This window comes from Orcinus orca, chromosome 7, assembly GCF_937001465.1.
Source record: "Orcinus orca chromosome 7, mOrcOrc1.1, whole genome shotgun sequence".
Lineage (NCBI taxonomy): Eukaryota > Metazoa > Chordata > Mammalia > Artiodactyla > Delphinidae > Orcinus > Orcinus orca.
In genome coordinates, this window is record NC_064565.1 from 54,164,356 (window position 1) to 54,183,905 (window position 19,550).

The 19,550-nt window shown below is 35.9% G+C and overlaps 1 protein-coding gene across 2 annotated transcripts in view; it reads left to right on the top strand.

The window, feature by feature from the left end:
• Nucleotides 1–3,083: 3,083 nt before the first annotated feature.
• SCN2A (sodium voltage-gated channel alpha subunit 2) overlaps nt 3,084–19,550 on the top strand; it is a 155,440-nt gene continuing 138,973 nt past the window's right edge. For both annotated transcript variants that reach the window (XM_049712043.1, XM_049712045.1), the window contains exon 1: nt 3,084–3,294. Coding sequence is in view for 1 of the 2 variants with exons in the window: in XM_049712045.1 (XP_049568002.1) it covers nt 3,269–3,294 (26 nt within the window). In the remaining variant the exon portion in view is untranslated. The remainder of the gene's footprint in view (nt 3,295–19,550) is intronic.

The following is a 19,550-nucleotide window of genomic DNA, read 5'->3' on the forward strand; positions in this document are numbered from 1 at the left end:
AAACTACAGTGAGATATCTCACACCGGTCAGAATGGCCATCATCAAAAAATCTACAAGCAATAAATGCTGGAGAGGGTGTGGAGAAGAGGGAACCCTCTTGCACTGTTGGTGGTAATGTAAATTGATACAGCCACTATGGAGAAAGTATGGAGGTTCCTTTAAAAACTAAAAATAGAACTACCATATGACCCAGCAATCCCACTTCTGGGCATATACCCTGAGAAAACCATAATTCAAAAAGAGTCATGTACCACAATGTTCATTGCAGCTCTGTTTACAATAGCCAGGACATGGAAGCAACCTAAGTGTCCATCAACAGATGAATGGATAAAGAAGATGTGGCACATATATACAATGGAATATTACTCAGCTATAAAAAGGAACGAAATTGAGTTATTTGTAGTGAGGTTGATGGACCTGGAGTCTGTCATATGGAGTGAAGTAAGTCAGAAAGAGAGAAACAAATACCGTATGCTAACCCATATATATGGAATCTAAGAGAAAAAAAAAAAAAGGTCATGAAGCACCTAGGGGCAAGATGGGAATAAAGACACAGACCTACTAAAGAATGGACTTGAGGATATGGGGAGGGGGAAGGGTAAGCTGGGACAAAGTGAGAGTGGCATGGACATATATACACTACCAAACGTAAAATAGATAGCTAGTGGGAAGCAGCCGCATAGCACAGGGAGATCGGTTTAGTGCTTTGTGACCACCTAGAGAGGTGGGATAGGGAGGGTGGGAGGGAGGGAGATGCAAGAGGGAAGAGATATGGGAACATATGTATATGTATTAGTGATTCACTTTGTTATAAAGCAGAAACTAACACACCATTGTAAAGCAATTATACTCCAATAAAGATGTTAATAAAAAAAAGATGAAAAAATAGTCTCCATCTCTTAATGGTACTCACATTGCAAAAGACATGAACATGAGGAGGAGAAAAGGATTGTGACAATATTTACAATTTGCCACAGTGACTTTTACAGAGCACACTAAAAATGAAGAATGCAAATATATTTTATAATTTTTTAAGGTATCAATTATTAATATTGAACTCCTAGTTTTGGGATTAGTCAAACCTGAAATTTTATGCTGGAAAGGAATACATGAAAAAAAACTTTTAAGTAATTACCTATTTGCCGAGATAAATTGATTTTATGTCCCATAATCTCATAGTCCTCACACTGGGGGTATTGTGTCCCCAGGAGCATGTGGTGGCATGCCTGGAGGTCCATAAAATCCCGAGATAAGTTAGGCACATCTTCCTAAAGGGTAAAATTTACATTCAAAATAATGGGATAATAATTAATGTTTAAGAAAAGTGTTTAAATGTTACATAAATTATTATAAAGTTTCCATGATTTTAAAGATAAAGTGAAGCTTCAGTGATATTTCATGTTTGTGGCATCTCAGATTCTAATCTTATGAGTTCAATCTTTTTTGACCATTAGTAGTGCTTTGCTGAAAAATTTAAGAGAAATTATCATAACTTATGTGCCCTGAGGGATTATAACAGTATCCTGTTTTTGCAGGAAACTTATGAGTGGGAATAGTTTGAGTGTACATATTTAAATAATTTGATCTGCCAAGTCACTTTAATTTTTTAGTTGTGCAATGTTATTATGTATTTTTAAAATAATACAAATATATCTTAATGATATTATAGAAATAGAAGTAAGGTAAAATTTAGAGAACCAGGTTTGTTCTTCTGACTTGCTTATTAATTAACTCTGAGCGAATTACTGAAGAGTAGACTTAAGTAACTTCATCTATTCAATGTGGGAACTTATGCTGGAACAGTATGCATAATATAACATCATCAAGAATAAAATGAAATATTATGTGGAGGATCCAAAGAAAGTGTGACTTATAATCATATCTTTATTGAATAGATTCATCTGCATTATGGCTTCTGGTCAATATGTATACTATATATTCTGTGGATAAAATATTACTTAGACATTTGTATCTTAGATACTGTCACTTATTCTGAATTATATAGTACTGTTAAAATAAAATTTATGTGAAATATTACAAAGACAACATTTCAGACCAGTTTAAGACCTAGAACCTTTGAGTTCTGAAAGTGGTTTTCAGCACCTCGGACAGCGTCACAGTGTTTCTGCGGTGGCAGCGAGTGAAAGGCTTCGGAATATCAGACTAGTAGGGAGAACTTTAGTTCATACATATGTCTTCAAGTTTAAATGGTATTGTGAAAATGTTGAAGAAGGACAATCTATATGTTTATTTCAAAATTTAACAATTAACCAGGACTTCACAATTAACCATAGAAAAAATAAACGAATACATATCGAGCACATAATATGCTCAGTATAACTGATATTATTTACTAAATGCATTCTTATAATAATTTAATTTTTCTCTTATCCTTCTAATAAGATATAACTACACACTATAGGGTACTACAATTATCAAATTTCATGTAGCATGTAATTTGATATTTGTATATTTTGAAATATCTTAAAAAGCTTGAGTCAACTAAAGATCTTCTAGTTTGCCTTTTATTAATTTCATTGTCCTGCGTTAACTTCAATCCTTTAACACCCCCAAATAACATTAATAACAACAACATAATGCCGAATTTCTCTAGTAGCAAAAATTTATATATCTCCACAAAGTGGTGTTCAAGAAATATAAATTTGACATCCAAAATTATTTTGTAGGAGATATATATTATTTTTTGCAGATGGCAAATAAAGTTAAATAAGTTTTTAGGTAAGCAGTAAATTTTTAATAATGCTATGACAAGGTTCCATTTAATTTAAATACAATGTAAGTAAATTGAAGTAAATCCCAAAGTAGGACTACAAATTAAAAAAAAATCATACGCTAATCCTTCTGAAATGTTTACTTTACAGTTAATTAAGGTAGTTGATTTCAAATACAGTGAAATTATGGGCTATAACCACATCAAACTTACTAGATGTGGCATTGCCAAGGGATCATTAATGAAAATGATTCCACTTTTGGCCAGGAGATGGAGCTGTCATGTAAGATGCCTTATATTTATTTATTTATTTTTTAAATTTAGCATGCTGCTTTCTAACAGACAGTGGGTACCATTGAGTATGTGTCAGAACAGAAAGCTAAGGCAGAAACAGAGAGGATGCTGTGGTCGTTCTTTCTTGTTTTTTCTCCTTCAGTGAGGATGGAACACGTGAGATTTTACTTTCTGCTCTAGTGGGAATTCTGAATAACTGTGTTGGAGAATATTGTATTTAACACATACGTGGATTCTGATCTATGATTTACAATTCCCTTTATTTCAGGTAAGCCAACATGATTCTATCTTTGACCTTTCAATGAATTGTTATTTATGTTAATGATGACATTTAAAATGTGTGCTTTGTGAGCTTAGATTTGGATCTAAGAGATTAAAAAGCTGTAATTCTGGCTGTTCTGCATCCTTAAATCTTCTTAGACTGAAATGAGCTCTGACTCTGACATGCTGTATTTTAATATTTCTTTGGCTTTCTGGCCTTTAGTGTCTATCTGTGGCCATATTTGTATACCTTTTGAAGGTAAAGCTTTCAAAGTGAAGGATAGATCTTCCTTTCACAAGGCAAACACTGCTCCTTAATGGGGTGAACAAATTGTAGAAATGTAATGAAGCAGATTAACATGGCAGTTCCTTTGCCAAAGCCCAGGGCTGAGCCTTCTGATAGCAGCCTCCGAGGCACGCCAACATCTTGAGCCCAAAGGCCTTCTGAACAATTCCTGCCAGTAATGATGGTACAGATTATTTATGCTTTTTTCCCTTTTAGGAAAAATATGTAAGTCATTTCTCCCACATGAGTGGAAGATTTATGTAATGTGCTTAGTAGACTTGGAATGATGGTACAGACCCTGCCTCCTCCCTCCAGTATGGATGTGAGGAGTAAACTGAAAACAAATTAATTGCTGAGAAAATGAATTTTTCTTAGATTGTGGTGGATTTGTGATGATAGGACTGCGGCCATTTAAAATAGTTGATGTTGTATAAGATGCTCACATTTAAAATTATTTTTCATCATGTGACATTAGCTGTGCTAAAGAGTGGAATGACTCAGGAGCTGGAAATTGCATGCAACCGCCTTGCTTTTCTGCTGCTTCTCATGCTTTCCCCTAAATTCTCTTTTTGTTATTATAAAATTAACAGGAAGAAAGCAATATAGAAATCCTGTATTTAAAAGTCCCTACTGTCATTTAGATGAATTTATAATGAAATTTAAAAATATTTAAAAATTATTTTGGTAAGATTGTTTTTAAATATCTCATTCCTTCCTCTTTCGAAAAAGCAGTGTGTCTGTATGGATGTGTGTGGTGCCGGTGGTGGAGGTGGCAGGTGGAGGGTGCAGAAGGATGTTTCTATCTTACTCATCATTTTTTCTGTAAACTGGTAGTTGTGCTGTGTCAGAGGTTGTGAAAGCTATCGAGAATGATTTTACAGAATGGTTCAAACCACCGAGAAAAAAAAAAATCGTTCTTTGACATTTGGAATCTATAAAGAGATTTAAGTTCCATACGATTCTATATACATGAAAAAATTTTAGGAACACAGATTATTAGCATTTATCTATCTCATTATTTAACTAAAAACACTTATGGCCGAGAGATTAAGTGGAATTCCCAGAGCCACATAACTAGAATCATAGGCAAGACTAGAACGCTGATTGGCAGACAGTGTTCAATCTTTCATAGCAGTAACACAATTTACCTCTAGTGTGAACATATCCAAATGGCATATACCAGGTGTGCTGATATTGACTCTGTGTATGTGTGTGTGTGTGTGTGTGTGTCTGGGCAAATTTTGTGCTCAATGGTATATTATATACAGTGTTCAATTTTCTCAGGGCTCTTGACAAGGCATCCAAGAAAACTAAAACAACAACTATGGAGATTCTCTGTTTCTTAGTATTTTTCTTTCCCCATTCAATGAGGTATGTTATTCTACTCTATGCCCATGAATGATATGGGTGGTCACATACTAGCTCCCAACTCTATTCCTCCTACCTAATAGAACAGACTATAAGTATGGTCGACCGACCCCTACAAGAACATCCTCTCATGCCCTCGCCTTCCTTTTTTTTTTTAACCTCCTGTGCACAGGCTGCACCCTACTTCTTCAATATCTTGAGGGGAAAAAAGGAGATTAAAATATGTCACTTTTACATACAACATTTACAGAGTACCACAGACCTGCCAAGAACTGTCCATGGTACAGATTGAGATATAAACAAAGGTACATAGTTTATCTCATGGAGTTTAACATGGAAATGTGCATGTACAGATAGTACTATAGCTCAAAATATTATAAACATCAGAATGAAAATGAAGAAGGGTGGGAAAGTGAATGGGACAGGTATATGAGCACCTATCTGGTGCCAGGCACTGTGTACATCCTTAGATTCAGAATAAGCCAACAGTCACAATTTCTATCCATGAGGAAGTTAGAGCCCAGAGAAAATGATGTTAAGGGGATATGATAGTTAAATTATATCTTTAAGAGTGAGTTGGGTATAATTTAATAAAAATATAAAGTTGTTCTTTCCAGGCACAAAGGTGAGGCAGGCAAATACAAAGAAATAGTGAACTATTGGACATTATATAGGGAAATCATAAAGAATGGTAAATAATCCAATCTGTTGAAGTGTGAGGGTGTTGTATTTTTTTCCCTTGGAGCAGTAAAAGTAAGGATAATGAATCTGGCTTTTGATGTTATGCTTTTACATACTAACACATACTCTCACATAGAGATGTTCTGGAAGAAGGTGAAAATTTTACATCCAAGTGTCAGATTAGAAGGTAAAGCTGAATATATGGATGTATGAAGCTCTGGCAAGAATTAGGTCACACATAAATGAACATCAATAGGGAATAAAAGTGGAGTGAAGATGACTGGGATATAACTTCAAGGGTAGGTGGAGTAAAACAAGTTCAGAGAGAATATTAATTGATTGTAAAAAATAATGGGATAAATTAGAGTAATAACAGTGTCATAGGAGACAAAGCAGTTAAACTGACTACCAATAGCAAACCCATAAAGTGATTAATAAGAGAATAAGGTAGGAGTTGATGGACTTTGTTATTATTAGGTCATGGATGGATTTTAAAAGAAGAGGTTTAGTAGATTTGCATAGACATGGGCTTGGACAGAGGACTAAATGGGAAACAGAAAGCTGAAGAGTGATTTTAGATTTTAAGACATTTATCAGTGAAAGGAAATAAAGATAACATTTTTTAATCTTGAGGGGTAAAGTTCGATTTTAGTTAGGGTTAGAGAAACCTCAGCCCCTTCACAGAGTAAGGATATAAAGTCAGTAGAGAGAAAGTGAAGAAAAAAGAAACAAAAAAATAAAATTCCTACAGGAGACAAGACAGGGAAGGTTCAAGAATGTTTTTTTCTTTGAGACCGGAAGAAGGGGTAGGAGATGATATAAAGGAAAGCTAATATAGCTCACTTTAGATGCCCTGTTCTTGGAAATTAAATCCTTGTCTGTAGGATAAAATATCTCTTCTATTTAAATCAGTTGGTTCCTCAGAAAAGGCTATTTGTGGCATATGGACTTTCTGGAAGAAATAATTAATCCTCAGTATCAAAACACTTTCCATCAGAGAATATTTTAGTCACATTAATTCTTGATTTGGCAACTAATAACATTGTTTCACAGTAAGCTTATTGTACCCGCTTCAGTTATCTGTTTCTTAGTCGGAATGACCTGTTTAAAAACAGGTTCTGGGCTTCCCTGGTGGCGCCTGGTTGAGAGTCCGCCTGCCCATGCAGGGGACACGGGTTCGTGCCCCGGTCCGGGAGGATCTCACATGCCGCGGAGCAGCTGGGCCCGTGAGCCATGGCCGCTGAGCCTGCGTGTCCGGAGCCTGTGCTTCGCAACGGGAGAAGCCACAACAGTGAGAGGCCTGCGTACCGCAAAAACAAAAAAACAAACAAGAAACAACAGGTTCTATTTTGAACATGCATAAGATTATACCAACACATATCTATTATACGTATCTAGTTAGTTTGATTAGTAAGGGCTGGTTTGCCAGCATCTGCATTAAATATTCAAACTCTTGCCTTTTCCTTCCTCCATTTCATAAGTACTCTCACAAGGGTGTGTGTAAAGAGAAAAGAAAGTCAATTTAATTACGTTTCCTTCCCTTAGGGCGAACTAACCTCCTTTATAAAGAAGTTCTTTCTTTCTCCCTTTCTATTGACAGTTCCAGAATCCTCTCACATCTTTCCTAGAGCCCATCTCTTCTAGGCATTCCATTGCAATCACATGCCATGGGACAGGAATGTGAAGCCTTGAAGAAGGCACAGGCATGATGAAGAATCCCATCCTTCACACTGAAGCCTCTGAAAGAGCTGCTTTCTCGGGTCAGATTAATTCAGTTCAGTTTAGAATTGCTTGGGTAGAATATTACTTCCTTGTTTTAAGACCTGACTCTATTGAGTTATATGGTGAGCCTGACAGGCCATACTGAGAACAGAAGCAGACATTTAGGTGGCAGTACAGACACAGATGACTTACCTTCCCTCAGGGCTGACCTTGGGCAACACTGTAAAGCAGATTTCACCCCTGCCCCTCCTGTGTTCTTTTCTTCCCTCCTGTCTTCTTCTTTCAGGGCTCACCTTTAGATATGTTCCTAACTACCTCATTCAGCTTCTAAGCTTTATAAATGAGAGTATCATTGTCTAGCCTCAAATTTGCAATTATTAAAATATTAAGACAGAATTAAATTTTATTTGTGTTTGCTTTTATTCTTTTGTTACTAAAAAAATTGGGGTTACTATTGCCAGCTGTGGAACTCTTAACCCTTATCCATTTCAGAACTTGATGTTTATTTGTCTCCATATTTTCTTGACCAGCAGCATGGGCAGTTTGGGGGGCACAGATGGGATAATTGGTGATTTGAAATGGGAACCCTAATTCAAGTTCAATTCCATTAACACCCATTGTCATGGACAATGCTTGGCAGTAGAGGTTCTGAGGAAAGTGCTAACTATGCAGCAGCAAACCTAGTGTAACCAAACTCAGGTTGGGCTGCTTGTCGCTGAAGAATTCAATACTGAGAGACAAGTATTGGGTAAAATGAAAGATAACTATTGAGGAAACCTTCAATTCTGGGGAGAAGGTGGACTCTTGTCTCAGAAAACCAATTCCCCAACTCCCCAGGTTTTGTTCAGAGATTATATAGGGAAAAGAGGAAAGGGTTACCTCCTGGGAAGGGGGTAATCTCTTATTTGTAGAGATGATTGTCTTGATCATGTGGTTCCAAGTAGCCATCATGTCTTGCTTGTGATCTCAGCCACAAATTTCTGGTCAGCTAGTCCTTCTGGTTCCAACTGGTCTGGGGTCTATGGGGTTGTGGTCAGCAAACAGTCAACTTCTTCCACCTGGTGGGGTTTTCAGTATCTGCAAAACAGCTCAAAGGACATGGCTCGGAATATTATCTCTAGCCCTTGAGGAAGAACTAAAGGTCCTTCCTTGACTTTGTTTAATGGCTAAACTGATATTATTTTGTCTTGCTTGACAGTTTTCCTCTCTTTCTGCATTTTCTTACTTCTCTGATTAAATTTATTCTTTGGCTGAAGTTTTTCTACAGACAAGAGGCAGGTGTAAGACATCATAAGGGGCAGTGGTAGTCTGTCCCGGGAAGGCCCCATAGGATCCTGCACAGTTACACTAGGTCATCACTTCTCAACTCAGTGTACTTTCAAGGGATTGAATTCTCTCTTTTGTTTGTTGTTAATTCCCTTTGAAAAATACTTATTTTATAATGTTGTAATTTTATAATAAGTCATAGGAAACACAAGGCAGGTCTTAGAATAATATTTTTCAGATTTCTGTTCTAAGCAAACATGCTAAAAGGTACACATCAAGATCTTCTAAAATTTCTATTGAAAAAAACTTTTCTAACAAAGTTCACAAATACTTTTAATATCAACTTCATATCACTTTCAGATGCTTCCAATAGAAAAAAAAAGAAAAACCCACTACTTTTCCTATTTGTATCACCTTTTGCTCTATAAATTATTAATGCAATTTGCTCAGTGTGCTTTAAATACTGATGATGGTTACAAACAAGCTTATTTCAAAGGGAAACCAATTTGGAAAATAATTCAAGTGATTTTAATATAAATTTTGTATTTTAAAATACTGTGGATTTGGATTTTGCTGGTACCTACTTCACATGTCTTATGTCTAGAATACAAGTTTAACATGCTTTTCTCTAATGTTTAAATATAACAAAGTAAGATATATGAAAACAATTATTTGCTGTGTTGGGAAAAGTTCTTGCTTTAGGATTCAAAAAAGAAGAAAGGTCATCATTCCAATGAAGGCAACTAAGCTTTTTTTTTTTTTTTTTGCGGTACGCTGGCCCCTCACTGTTGTGGCCTCTCTCGTTGCGGAGCACAGGCTCCGGACGCGCAGGCTCAGCGGCCATGGCTCACGGGCCCAGCCGCTCCGCGGCATGTGGGATCCTCCCAGACCAGGGCACGAACCCGTGTCCCCTGCATCGGCAGGTGGATTCTCAACCACTGCGCCACCAGGGAAGCCCGGCAACTAAGCTTTTAATCATCAAAATGTAATTTCATATTATACTGATTTTAAGAGCATTAGAATTTTATATATATTTTAATGGTAATGATGAATACCGTTAGCTATATAGTAGTGCCTACCAAAATATTATTTCTATGTAGGAAAAGATGGCCTGCATCAAGAACATGAAGTGAAATCATATTAAAACTCAAAAGTAAAAGCTGTTCGCTTATCTCCCTGTAATATTAACATATTAGTGTGTTCTTTGCCTTATTGCATTTGGGTTTAGAGAAATTCGAGTGGGTGGAAGCAGAGGTGGAGGTGACTTTGCAAATCAAAAGTATAAATTTTTCCTGGTGATATTACATTAAACTGTAAACTAGGAATGTATCACAAATGATTAACAATTCCATAGCAATGGATATTTAGGGTTATTAACACTTTTTTTTTCACTATTATAAAGAATGCTGCCCTGAACATCTGGATATATTTGTCTTTATCTACACATGAGTTTGTGTAGGTAGGTCAAACATCCTGTTTGACATTTCCACCCCTTTGATCATATTGGGTTGGCCAAAAAGTTCATTTGGTTAGTGAATACATTGTTCAATAAAGTTCTTGGTGAAAACAAAAAGTGTCTTTTATTTTTACTTAAAACCAAATGAATTTTTTGGCCAACCCAATAGTCCAGATAGTCAGTAGTCCACATTTCTACCACAAACATTGTAATAGCTGTAATCTACTTTCTTTTACAGAAGGTAGACCCACTATAAAATTTTGAAGAAAAGTAAATAGAAAAGTTCTAGCACTAGAACAAGATGTTCCAGGCTCATCTTGTATTCCCTGCCCTAGTCTTATAATCAGCCATATCTGTAAGGAGCACTGTTGCTTTTTATTGGAGAGTGGTGTTGGAAACCAAGATCTGGGCACTGGGTGGATTCAACCTTTTTTACACAATTAGAGTAAACTGAAAATTGGAAAAACACCGAATGTTTTATAATAGAATTGTGGAAGTGGCTTCAAATTTGCTGGGAAGTTTGGTAATTCTTTTCATCTCTCTTTGTTAAAGGCAATTTCCTATAATTTATATGTCTCCAGTGAATCACCTGCTCTTTTCCAGGCAAAGATCTAGAGACTTGAGATATAATGGAGAACTACACAATACTCCTGTCATCAAATTCCAGTTGATACAGAAAATAAATTATTTTAAAATGTAAATGAACAAGGTAATTTCTGAGTAATAAATGCAATGAACACCAGTAAATAGAACAATATGAAAAAAGGACATGGTTGCAAGAGGGGAGGACAATTAGCTTTAGCTGGTTAAGGAAGGCATCAGTGAGGAGGTGGCATTTGAGTTGAAATAAATTTTCAGCCAGGAGAAGATCCAGGGCTGTGTGTTTCAAAGAGAAGGAACTGTGAGTGCAAATACCCTAAGGAAAGAGAGGCCAAACCTTATAGGAATTTGTAAATTATTATAAAGGTTTAATTATTATTTGAAGTGCAACTAGAAGCCATCAGTAGGATTTAAGTAGAAACTGACATAATCTGATTTGTGATCATTCTGGCTCTTTGTGGAGAATGGATTATAGGGAAACAGGAATGAAATTAGAGAAATCCTTAATGAGATAGTTTACTCTCCAGGTGAGAGGCAGTGCTGGTTTAGACTAGCTGGTAGCAGTGATGATGGAGATGTATGAGCAGAGTTCACGGAATCTTGTGAATATACATAGTAAACCTGACTCTGGGTGATGGAGCTAGAGATGAAAGAGCCAGGGTTAAATTTTTCTGTGGGATTTCAGTGAGAGTGGAAGAAGCCTTCAGGGGAAATTCCCATTTCATGAGCAGTCCCAAGTCGACAAAAGACTCAAGGACTCAAACTTTTTGTTTCTTAAAACTATCGATGCAGCACTAATTGCACAGTTTCAGTTTTTGAGTGTGGTTTCAGTGAAACTTCTGCTGGACCACAGTGTCCATTTCTTCCTCCCATTAAATTTAAACTAATTTGAATTTTCCTTTGCCAGTAAGCGAACATATGCTCATTAGAGTCCATTTAGAAAACACACATGAAAAAACTAAAGGACATATATATTCCTACATTTTATACCATAAATATTTTTATTTGTTACTTGGTTAGTTCTTTTATAAACATGTGCTCATGCTGTACTCCCTTTTTAAAAAACTGCTTTTTGTTTTCTTTGTTCTCATATGCAGTCATTTTTATGCCTGCATATTATTCTATCATATGACAACACCAAATTTTCTTTAGCAAAAATCCTGTTGTTGAGCACTTGGATTTTTTCAATATTCCATTGTGACAAATATTTCAACAAGCAGTATGTAAGCTAAAATTTTATATACATTTTTAGTGTGTTCTTGTGATAAATTTTTAGATATTGAACTGCTTGATTAAATGATATGCACATTTTCAAGGTTCTATTTGTGTAATTGCCACATAGAAAATTTGTGTGATTTACATTTTCCATAAGCGTTGCATACAAATGCCAGTTTCTTTGTAAGCATGCTAATACTAGGTTGAAGCATTAATTTTTTTCAAATTTGGTAGTTGAAAATATAATGCCTTTGCTAAATTGAGAGTGAAGTTAAAATTTTTGCCTGATTTTTAAAAAAATGAGACTTTGTGTCTTTCTTTTATGAATTTTCTCATATCTGTCACCCAGTTTGTCTTTCTTTCTTTTTTTTTTTTTTTGGCCATACCACATGACTTGTGGGATTTTAGTTACCCAGCCAGAGATTGAACCCGGGCCCTTGGCAGTGAGAGTGCAAAGTCCTAACCACTGGACTGCCAGGGAATTCCTGTCCAGTTTGTCTTATTGTGATCATATTTACTGATTTATATGAGGATTTTTAATGTGTTTTAAATACAGCGTTTAAAAACAAATTCTCTATCATAGCAATTGTTTTCCAATTCATAGTGCCTTTTATTTATTTTTATTGGGGTATAGTTGCTTTACAATGTTGTGTTAGTTTCTGCTGTACAACGAAGAGAGTCAGCTGTATACATATATCTCTTCTCTCTTGGGCCTCCCTCCCACCACCACCACCCCCATCCCACCCTTCTAGGTCATCAAACAGCACCAAGCTGAGGTCCCTGCACCATACAGCAGGTTCCCACTAGCTATCTGTTTTACACATGGTAGTGTATATATGTCAGTCCCAATCTTCCAATTCATTCTCCTTACCCCCTGTGTCCACATGTCCATTCTCTACGTCTGCATCTCTATTTGTGCCCTGCCAATAGCTTCATCTGTACCGTTTATTCTAGATTCCACATATATGCGTTAATATACAATATTTGTTTTTCTCTTTCTGGCTTACTTCACTCTTATGACAGACTCTAGGTCCATCCACATCTCTATAAATGACCCAATTTCATTCCTTTTTATGGCTGAGTAATATTCCATTGTATTTATGTACCACATCTTTATCCATTCATCGTCGATGGACATTTAGGTTGCTTCCATGCCCTGGCTATTGTAAATACTGCTGCAATGAACATTGTGGCTCATGTATCATTTTGAATTATGGTTTTTCTCAGGGTATATGCCCAGTAGTGGGATTGCTGGGTCATATGGTAGTTCTATTTTTAGTTTTTTAAAGGGCATCCATACTGTTCTGCATAGTGGCTGTATCAATTTACAGTCCCACCAACAGTGCAAGAGGGTTCCCTTTTCTCCACACCCTCTCCAGCACTTACTGTTTGTGGATTTTTTGATGGCCATTCTGACTGGTGTGAGGTGATACCTCATTGTAGTTTTGATTTGCATTTCTCTAATAATTAGTGATGTTGAGCATCTTTTCATGTAACTCTTGGCCATCTGTATGTCTTCTTTGGACAAATGTTTATTTAGGTCTTCTGCCCATTTTTTAATTGGGTCCTTGTTTGTTTGTTTTTGATATTGAGCTGCATGAGCTCCTTGTATATTTTGGAGATTAATCCTTTCTCAGTTGCTTCATTTGCAAATATTTTCTCCCATTCTGAGGGTTGTCTTTTTGTCTTGTTTATGGTTTTCTTTGCTGTGCAGAAGCTTTTAAGTTTCATTAGGTCCCATTTGTTTATGGTTGTTTTTATTTTCATTGTGCTATTAGGTGGATCAAAAAAGAGCTTACTGTGATTTATGTCGAAGAGTGTTCTTCCTATGTTTTCCTCTAAGAGTTTTATAGTGTCCAGTCTTACATTTAGGTCTTTAATCCATTTGGAGCTTATTTTTGGGTATGGTGTTAGCGAGTGTTCTAATTTCATTCTTTTACATGTAGCTGTCCAGTTTTCCCAGCACCGCTTACTGAAGAGACTGTCTTTTCTCCATTGTATATTCTTGCCTCCTTTGTCATAGATTAGGTGACCATAGATGTGTGGGTTTATCTCTGGGCTTTCTATCCTGTACCATTGATCTATATTTCTGTTTTTGTGCCAGTACCATACTGTCTTGACTACTGCAGCTTTGTAGTATAGTCTGAAGACAGGGAGCCTGATTCCTCCATCTCCATTTTTCTTTCTCAAGATTGCATTGGCTATTCGGGGTCTGTTGTGTTTCCATACAAATTGTGAAATTTTTTGTTCTACTTCTGTGAAAAATACCATTGGTAGTTTGATAGGGATTGCATTGAATCTGTAGATTGCTTTGGATAGTATAATCATTTTCACAATGTTGATTCTTCTGATCAAAGAACATGGTATATCTCTCCATCTGTTTGTATCATCTTTGATTTCTTTCATCATTATCTTATAGTTTTCTGCATACAGGTCTTTTGTCTCCTTAGGTAGGATTATTCCTAAGTATTTTATTCTTTTTGTTGCAGTGGTAAATGGGATTGTTTCCTTAATTTCTCTTTCTGATCTTTCATTGTTAGTGTATAGGAATGCAAGAGATTTCTGTGCATTAATCTTGTATCCTGCAACTTTACCAAATTCATTGATTAGCTCTAGTAGTTTTCTGGTAGCATCTTTAGTATTCTCTATGTACAGTATCATGTCATCTGCAAACAGTGACAGTTTTACTTCTTTTCCAATTTGGATTCCTTTTATTTCTTTTTCTTCTCTGATTGCTATGGCTAGGACTTCCAAAACCATGTTGAATAACAGTAGTGAAGGTGGGCATCCTTGTTTTATTCCTGATCTTAGAGGAAATGCTTTCAGTTTTTCACCATTGAGAATGTTTGCTGTGAGTTTGTTGTATATGGCCTTTATTATGTTGAGGTAGGTTCCCTCTATGCCTACTTTCTGGAGAGTTTTTATGATAAATGGCTGTTGAATTTTGTCAAAAGCTTTTTCTGTGTCTATTGAGATGATCATATGGTTTTTCTTCTTTAATTTGTTAATATGGTATATTACATTGATTGATTTGTGTATATTGAAGAATCCTTGCATCCCTGGGATAAAGGCCACTTGATCATGGTGTATGATCCTTTTAATATGTTGTTGGATTCTGTTTGCTAGTATTTTCTTGAGGATTTTTGCGTCTGATGGGTCTGTACTTTTCTTTTTTTGTGATTTCTTTGTCTGGTTTTGGTATCAGGGTGATGGTGGCCTCGTAGAATGAGCCTTGGAAGTGTGCCTTCCTCTGCAATTTTTTGGAAGAGTTTGAGAAGGATAGGTGTTAGTTCTTCTCTAAATGTTTGATAGAATTCACCTGTGAAGCCATCTGGTCCTGTACTCTTGTTTGTTGGAAGATTTTTCATCACAGTTTCAATTGCATTACTTGATAGGTCTGGCTATATTTTCTATTTCTTCCTGGTTCAGTCTTGGAAGGTTGTACCTTTTTAAGAATTTGTCCATTTTTTCCAGGTTGTCCTTTTTATTGGCATGTAGCTGCTTGTAGTAGTCTCTTATGATCCTTTGTATTTCTGCAGTGCCAGTTGTAATTTCTCCTTTTTCATTTGTAATTTTATTGATTTGAATCCTTTCCCTTTTTTTCTTGATGAGTCTGGCTACAGGTTTATCAGTTTTGTTTATCTTCTCAAAGAACCAGCTTTTAGTTTCATTGATTTTTGCTATTGTATTTTTCATTTCTATTTCATTTATTTCTGCTTTGATTTTTATGATTTGCTTCCTTCTAAATTTGGATTTTGTTTGTTCTTCTTTCTCTAGTTGCTTAAGGTGTAAGTTTAGGTTATTTATTTGAGATTTTTCTTGTTTCTTGAGGTACAATTGAATTGCTATAAAATTCCCTCTTTGCACTAATTTTGCTGCATCCCATAGGTTTTGGGTCATCGTGTTTTCGTTGTCATTTATTTCTATGTATTTTTTGATTTCCTCTTTGATTTTTTCAGTAATATTTTGGTTATTTAGTAGCGTATTGTTTAGCCTCTGTGTGTGTGTTTTTTACAGCTTTCTTCCTGTAATTGATTTCTAATCTCATAGCGTTGTGGCTGGAAAAGATGCTTGATACGATTTCAGTTTTCCTAAATTTATCGAGTCTTGATTTGTGACCCCATGTGTGATCTATAATAGAGAATATTCCGTATGTACTTGAGAAGAAAGTGTATTCTGCTGCTTTCAGGTGGAATGTCCTATAAATTAAGTCTATCTGGTGTATTGTGTCATTTAAAGCTGTGTTTCCTTATTTATTTTCTGTCTGGATGATCTGTCCACTAGTGTAAGTGGGGTGTTAAAGCCTCCCACTATTATTGTGTTACTATCAATTTCCCCTTTTATGACTGTTAGCATTCACCTTATGTATTGAGGTGCTCCTATGTTGGGTGCATAAATATTTATAATTGTTATGTCTTCTTCTTGGATTGATCCCTTGATCATTATGTAGTGTCCCTCCTTGTCTCTTGCAACAGTCTTTATTTTAAAGTCTGGTTTATCTGATATGATTATCGCTACTCCAGCTTTCTTTTGATTTCCATTTGCATGGAATATCTTTTTCCATCCCCTCACTTTCAGTCTCTATGTGTCTCTAGGTCTGAAGTGGTCTCTTGTAGATAGCATATATATGGGTCTTTTTGTATCCTTTCAGCCAGTCTGTGCCTTTTAGTTGGAGCATTTAATCCATTTACATTTAAGGTAATTATTGATATGTATGTTACTATTACCATTTTCTTTATTGTTTTGGGTTTGTTATTGTAGGTCTTTCCCTTCTCTTGTGTTTCCTGCCTAGAGAAGTTCATTTATCGTTTGTTGTAAAGCTGGTTTGGTGGTGCTGAATTCTCTTAGCTTTTGCTTGTCTGTAAAGCTTTTGATTTCTCTATTGAATCTGAATGAAATTCTTGCTAGGTAGAGTAATCTTGGTTGTAGGTTTTCCCCTTTCATTATGTTAAATATATCCTGCCACTCGCTTCTGGCCTGTGGAGTTTCTGCTGAAAAATCAGCTGATAACCTTATGGGGATTCCCTTGTATGTTATTTTTTGCTTTTCCCTTGCTGTTTTTAATATTTTTTCTTTGAATTTATTTTTTTGTTAGTTTGATTAATATGTGTCTTTGAATGTTTCTCCTTGGGTTTATCCTGTATGGGACTCTCTGCACTTCCTGGACTTCGGTGACTATTTCCTTTCCCATGTTAGGGAAGTTTTCATCTATAATCTCTTCAAATATTTTCTCAGACCCTTTCTTTTTCTCTTCTTCTTCTGGGACCCCTATAATTTGAATGTTGGTGTGTTTAGTGTTTTCCCAGTGGTCTCTGAGACTGTCCTCATTTCTTTTCATTCTTTATTTTTTATTCTGTTCTGTGGCAGTTATTTCCCCATTCTGTCTTCCAGCTCACTTATTCATTCTTCTGCCTTAGTTATTCTGCTATTGATTCCTTTTAGTGTATTTTTCATTTCAGTTATTGTGTTGTTCATCACTGTTTGTGTGTTCTTTAGTTCTTCTCGATCCTTGTTAAACATTTCTTGTATTTTGTCTGTCCATGCCTCCATTCTATTTCTGAGATTTTGTATCATCTTTACTATCATTACTCTGCATTCTTTTTCAGGAAGGTTGGCTATTTCCTCTTCATATATTTAGTCTTGTAGGTTTTTACCTTGCTCCTTTGCCTGTAACATATTTTTCTGTCATCTAATTTTTTTGATGCGTGGGGCTGTGTTCCTGTCTTGCTGGTTGTTTGGCCTGAGGCATCCAGCACTGGAGTTTTCAGGCAGTTGGGTGAAGCCAGGTCATGGTACTGAGATGAGGAGCTGGTCTCACGGGATTTCTCCCTTCCCCTGAGGTGTCCAAGGTCCCCCACCTGCACCTAGTAGGTGCCCTAGTTGTGAGGAGATGTGAACTCTATGTCCTCATACTCTGCCATCTTGACTCTGCCCCTCTGTAGTGTCTTTTAATATTTTATGTATGCAGAAGTTATACATATGCTTTATTTATATATGTTATATATATACTTACTTATATTACACATTATTTATATATGTGTAAAATTTTGATGCTCTCCCATAGTTGAGTAACAGAAATACTACTTATCTGAAGGTTATGTAAATATTCAGCATTTTAAGTGTTTTATTTTTTTAAGTTTTAGCTTATCTAGTGTCTTATGACAATAAATAGTGTGAGCTAGGGATCCAACTTTTTGTTCTTTCATAATCTTTATATTTTTCTTTCAGTTTTATTGAGATATAATTGACGTACAGCACAGTATAAGTTTAAGGTGTACAGCATAATGATTTGACTTACATACATCATTCAATGATTACCACAGTAAGTTTAAAGAACCTCTATCATCTAATATAGATACAAAATTAAAGAATAGAAATAAAATATTTTCCCTGGGATTAAAATTCTTAGAATTTACTTTCTTAACAACTTTAATCTATAAGGTACATCTGTGTTAATTATATTTATCAGGTTGTACATCACACCTCTAGTACTTATTTATCTTATAACTGGAAGTTCATACCTTTTTTTTTTTCTTTCTGTGGTACGCGGGCCTCTCACTGTTGTGGCCTCTCCCGTTGCAGAGCACGGGCTCCAGATGCACAGGCTCAACGGCCATGGCTCACGGGCCTAGCTGCTCCGCGGCATGTGGGATCTTCCCGGACCAGGCACGAACACGTGTCCCCTGCATCGGCAGGCGGACTCTCAACCACTGCGCCACCAGGGAAGCCCAGAAGTTCATTAATACCTTTTGACTACCTTTATCCACTTTCACTTCCCTCCACCCCCTGCCTCTGGTAGCCACAAATCTGACCTCTTTTTCTCTGAGTTTTCTTGTTTGTTGTTTTGGTTGGTTTTGAAGTATAATTGACCTAGAACACTATTTTCGTTCCTGGTACACAACATAGTGATTTGTTATTTGTGTATATTTCAGAATGATCACCATGATAAATCTAGTTACCATCTGTCAGCATACAAAGATATTACATAATTATTGACTATATTCCCCATGCTGTAGATTTCATACCTGTGACTCATTTATTTTGTAACTGAAAGTTTATACCTCTTAGTCTCCCTTGCCTATTTCTCTCTTCCCCCCAGCCCCTCTGGCAACCACCTGTTTGTTTTCTGTATCTATGACTCTGTTTCTATTTAATTATGTTTTTTCAGTTGTTTTGTTTTTAAGATTTCACATATAAATGAAATCATACAGTATTTGTCTTTCTTTGTCTGACTTATTTCACTAAACATAAACCCCTCTAGGTCCATCCATGTTGTTGCAAATGGCAAGATTTCATTCTTTATATGGCTTAGTAATATATATATATATATATATATATATATATATATATATATATGGCACATATTCTTTATCCATTCATCTATTGAGTGAAACCTAGGTTGCTTCCATATTTTGGCTATTGTGAATTATGCTGTAGTGAACATAGGGGTGCACATATCTTTTCAAGTTAGTGTTTTTGTTTTCTTTGGATAGATTCCCAGGAATGAAATTGCTGGATCATATGGTAGTTTTATTTTTAGTTATTTGAGGAACCTCCATACTGTTTGCTACAGTGGCTATACCAATTTAGATTCTCACCAATGGTGCACAAGTGTTCCCTTTTCTTCACATCCTCACCAACACTTGTTATTTGTTGTATTTTTGATAAT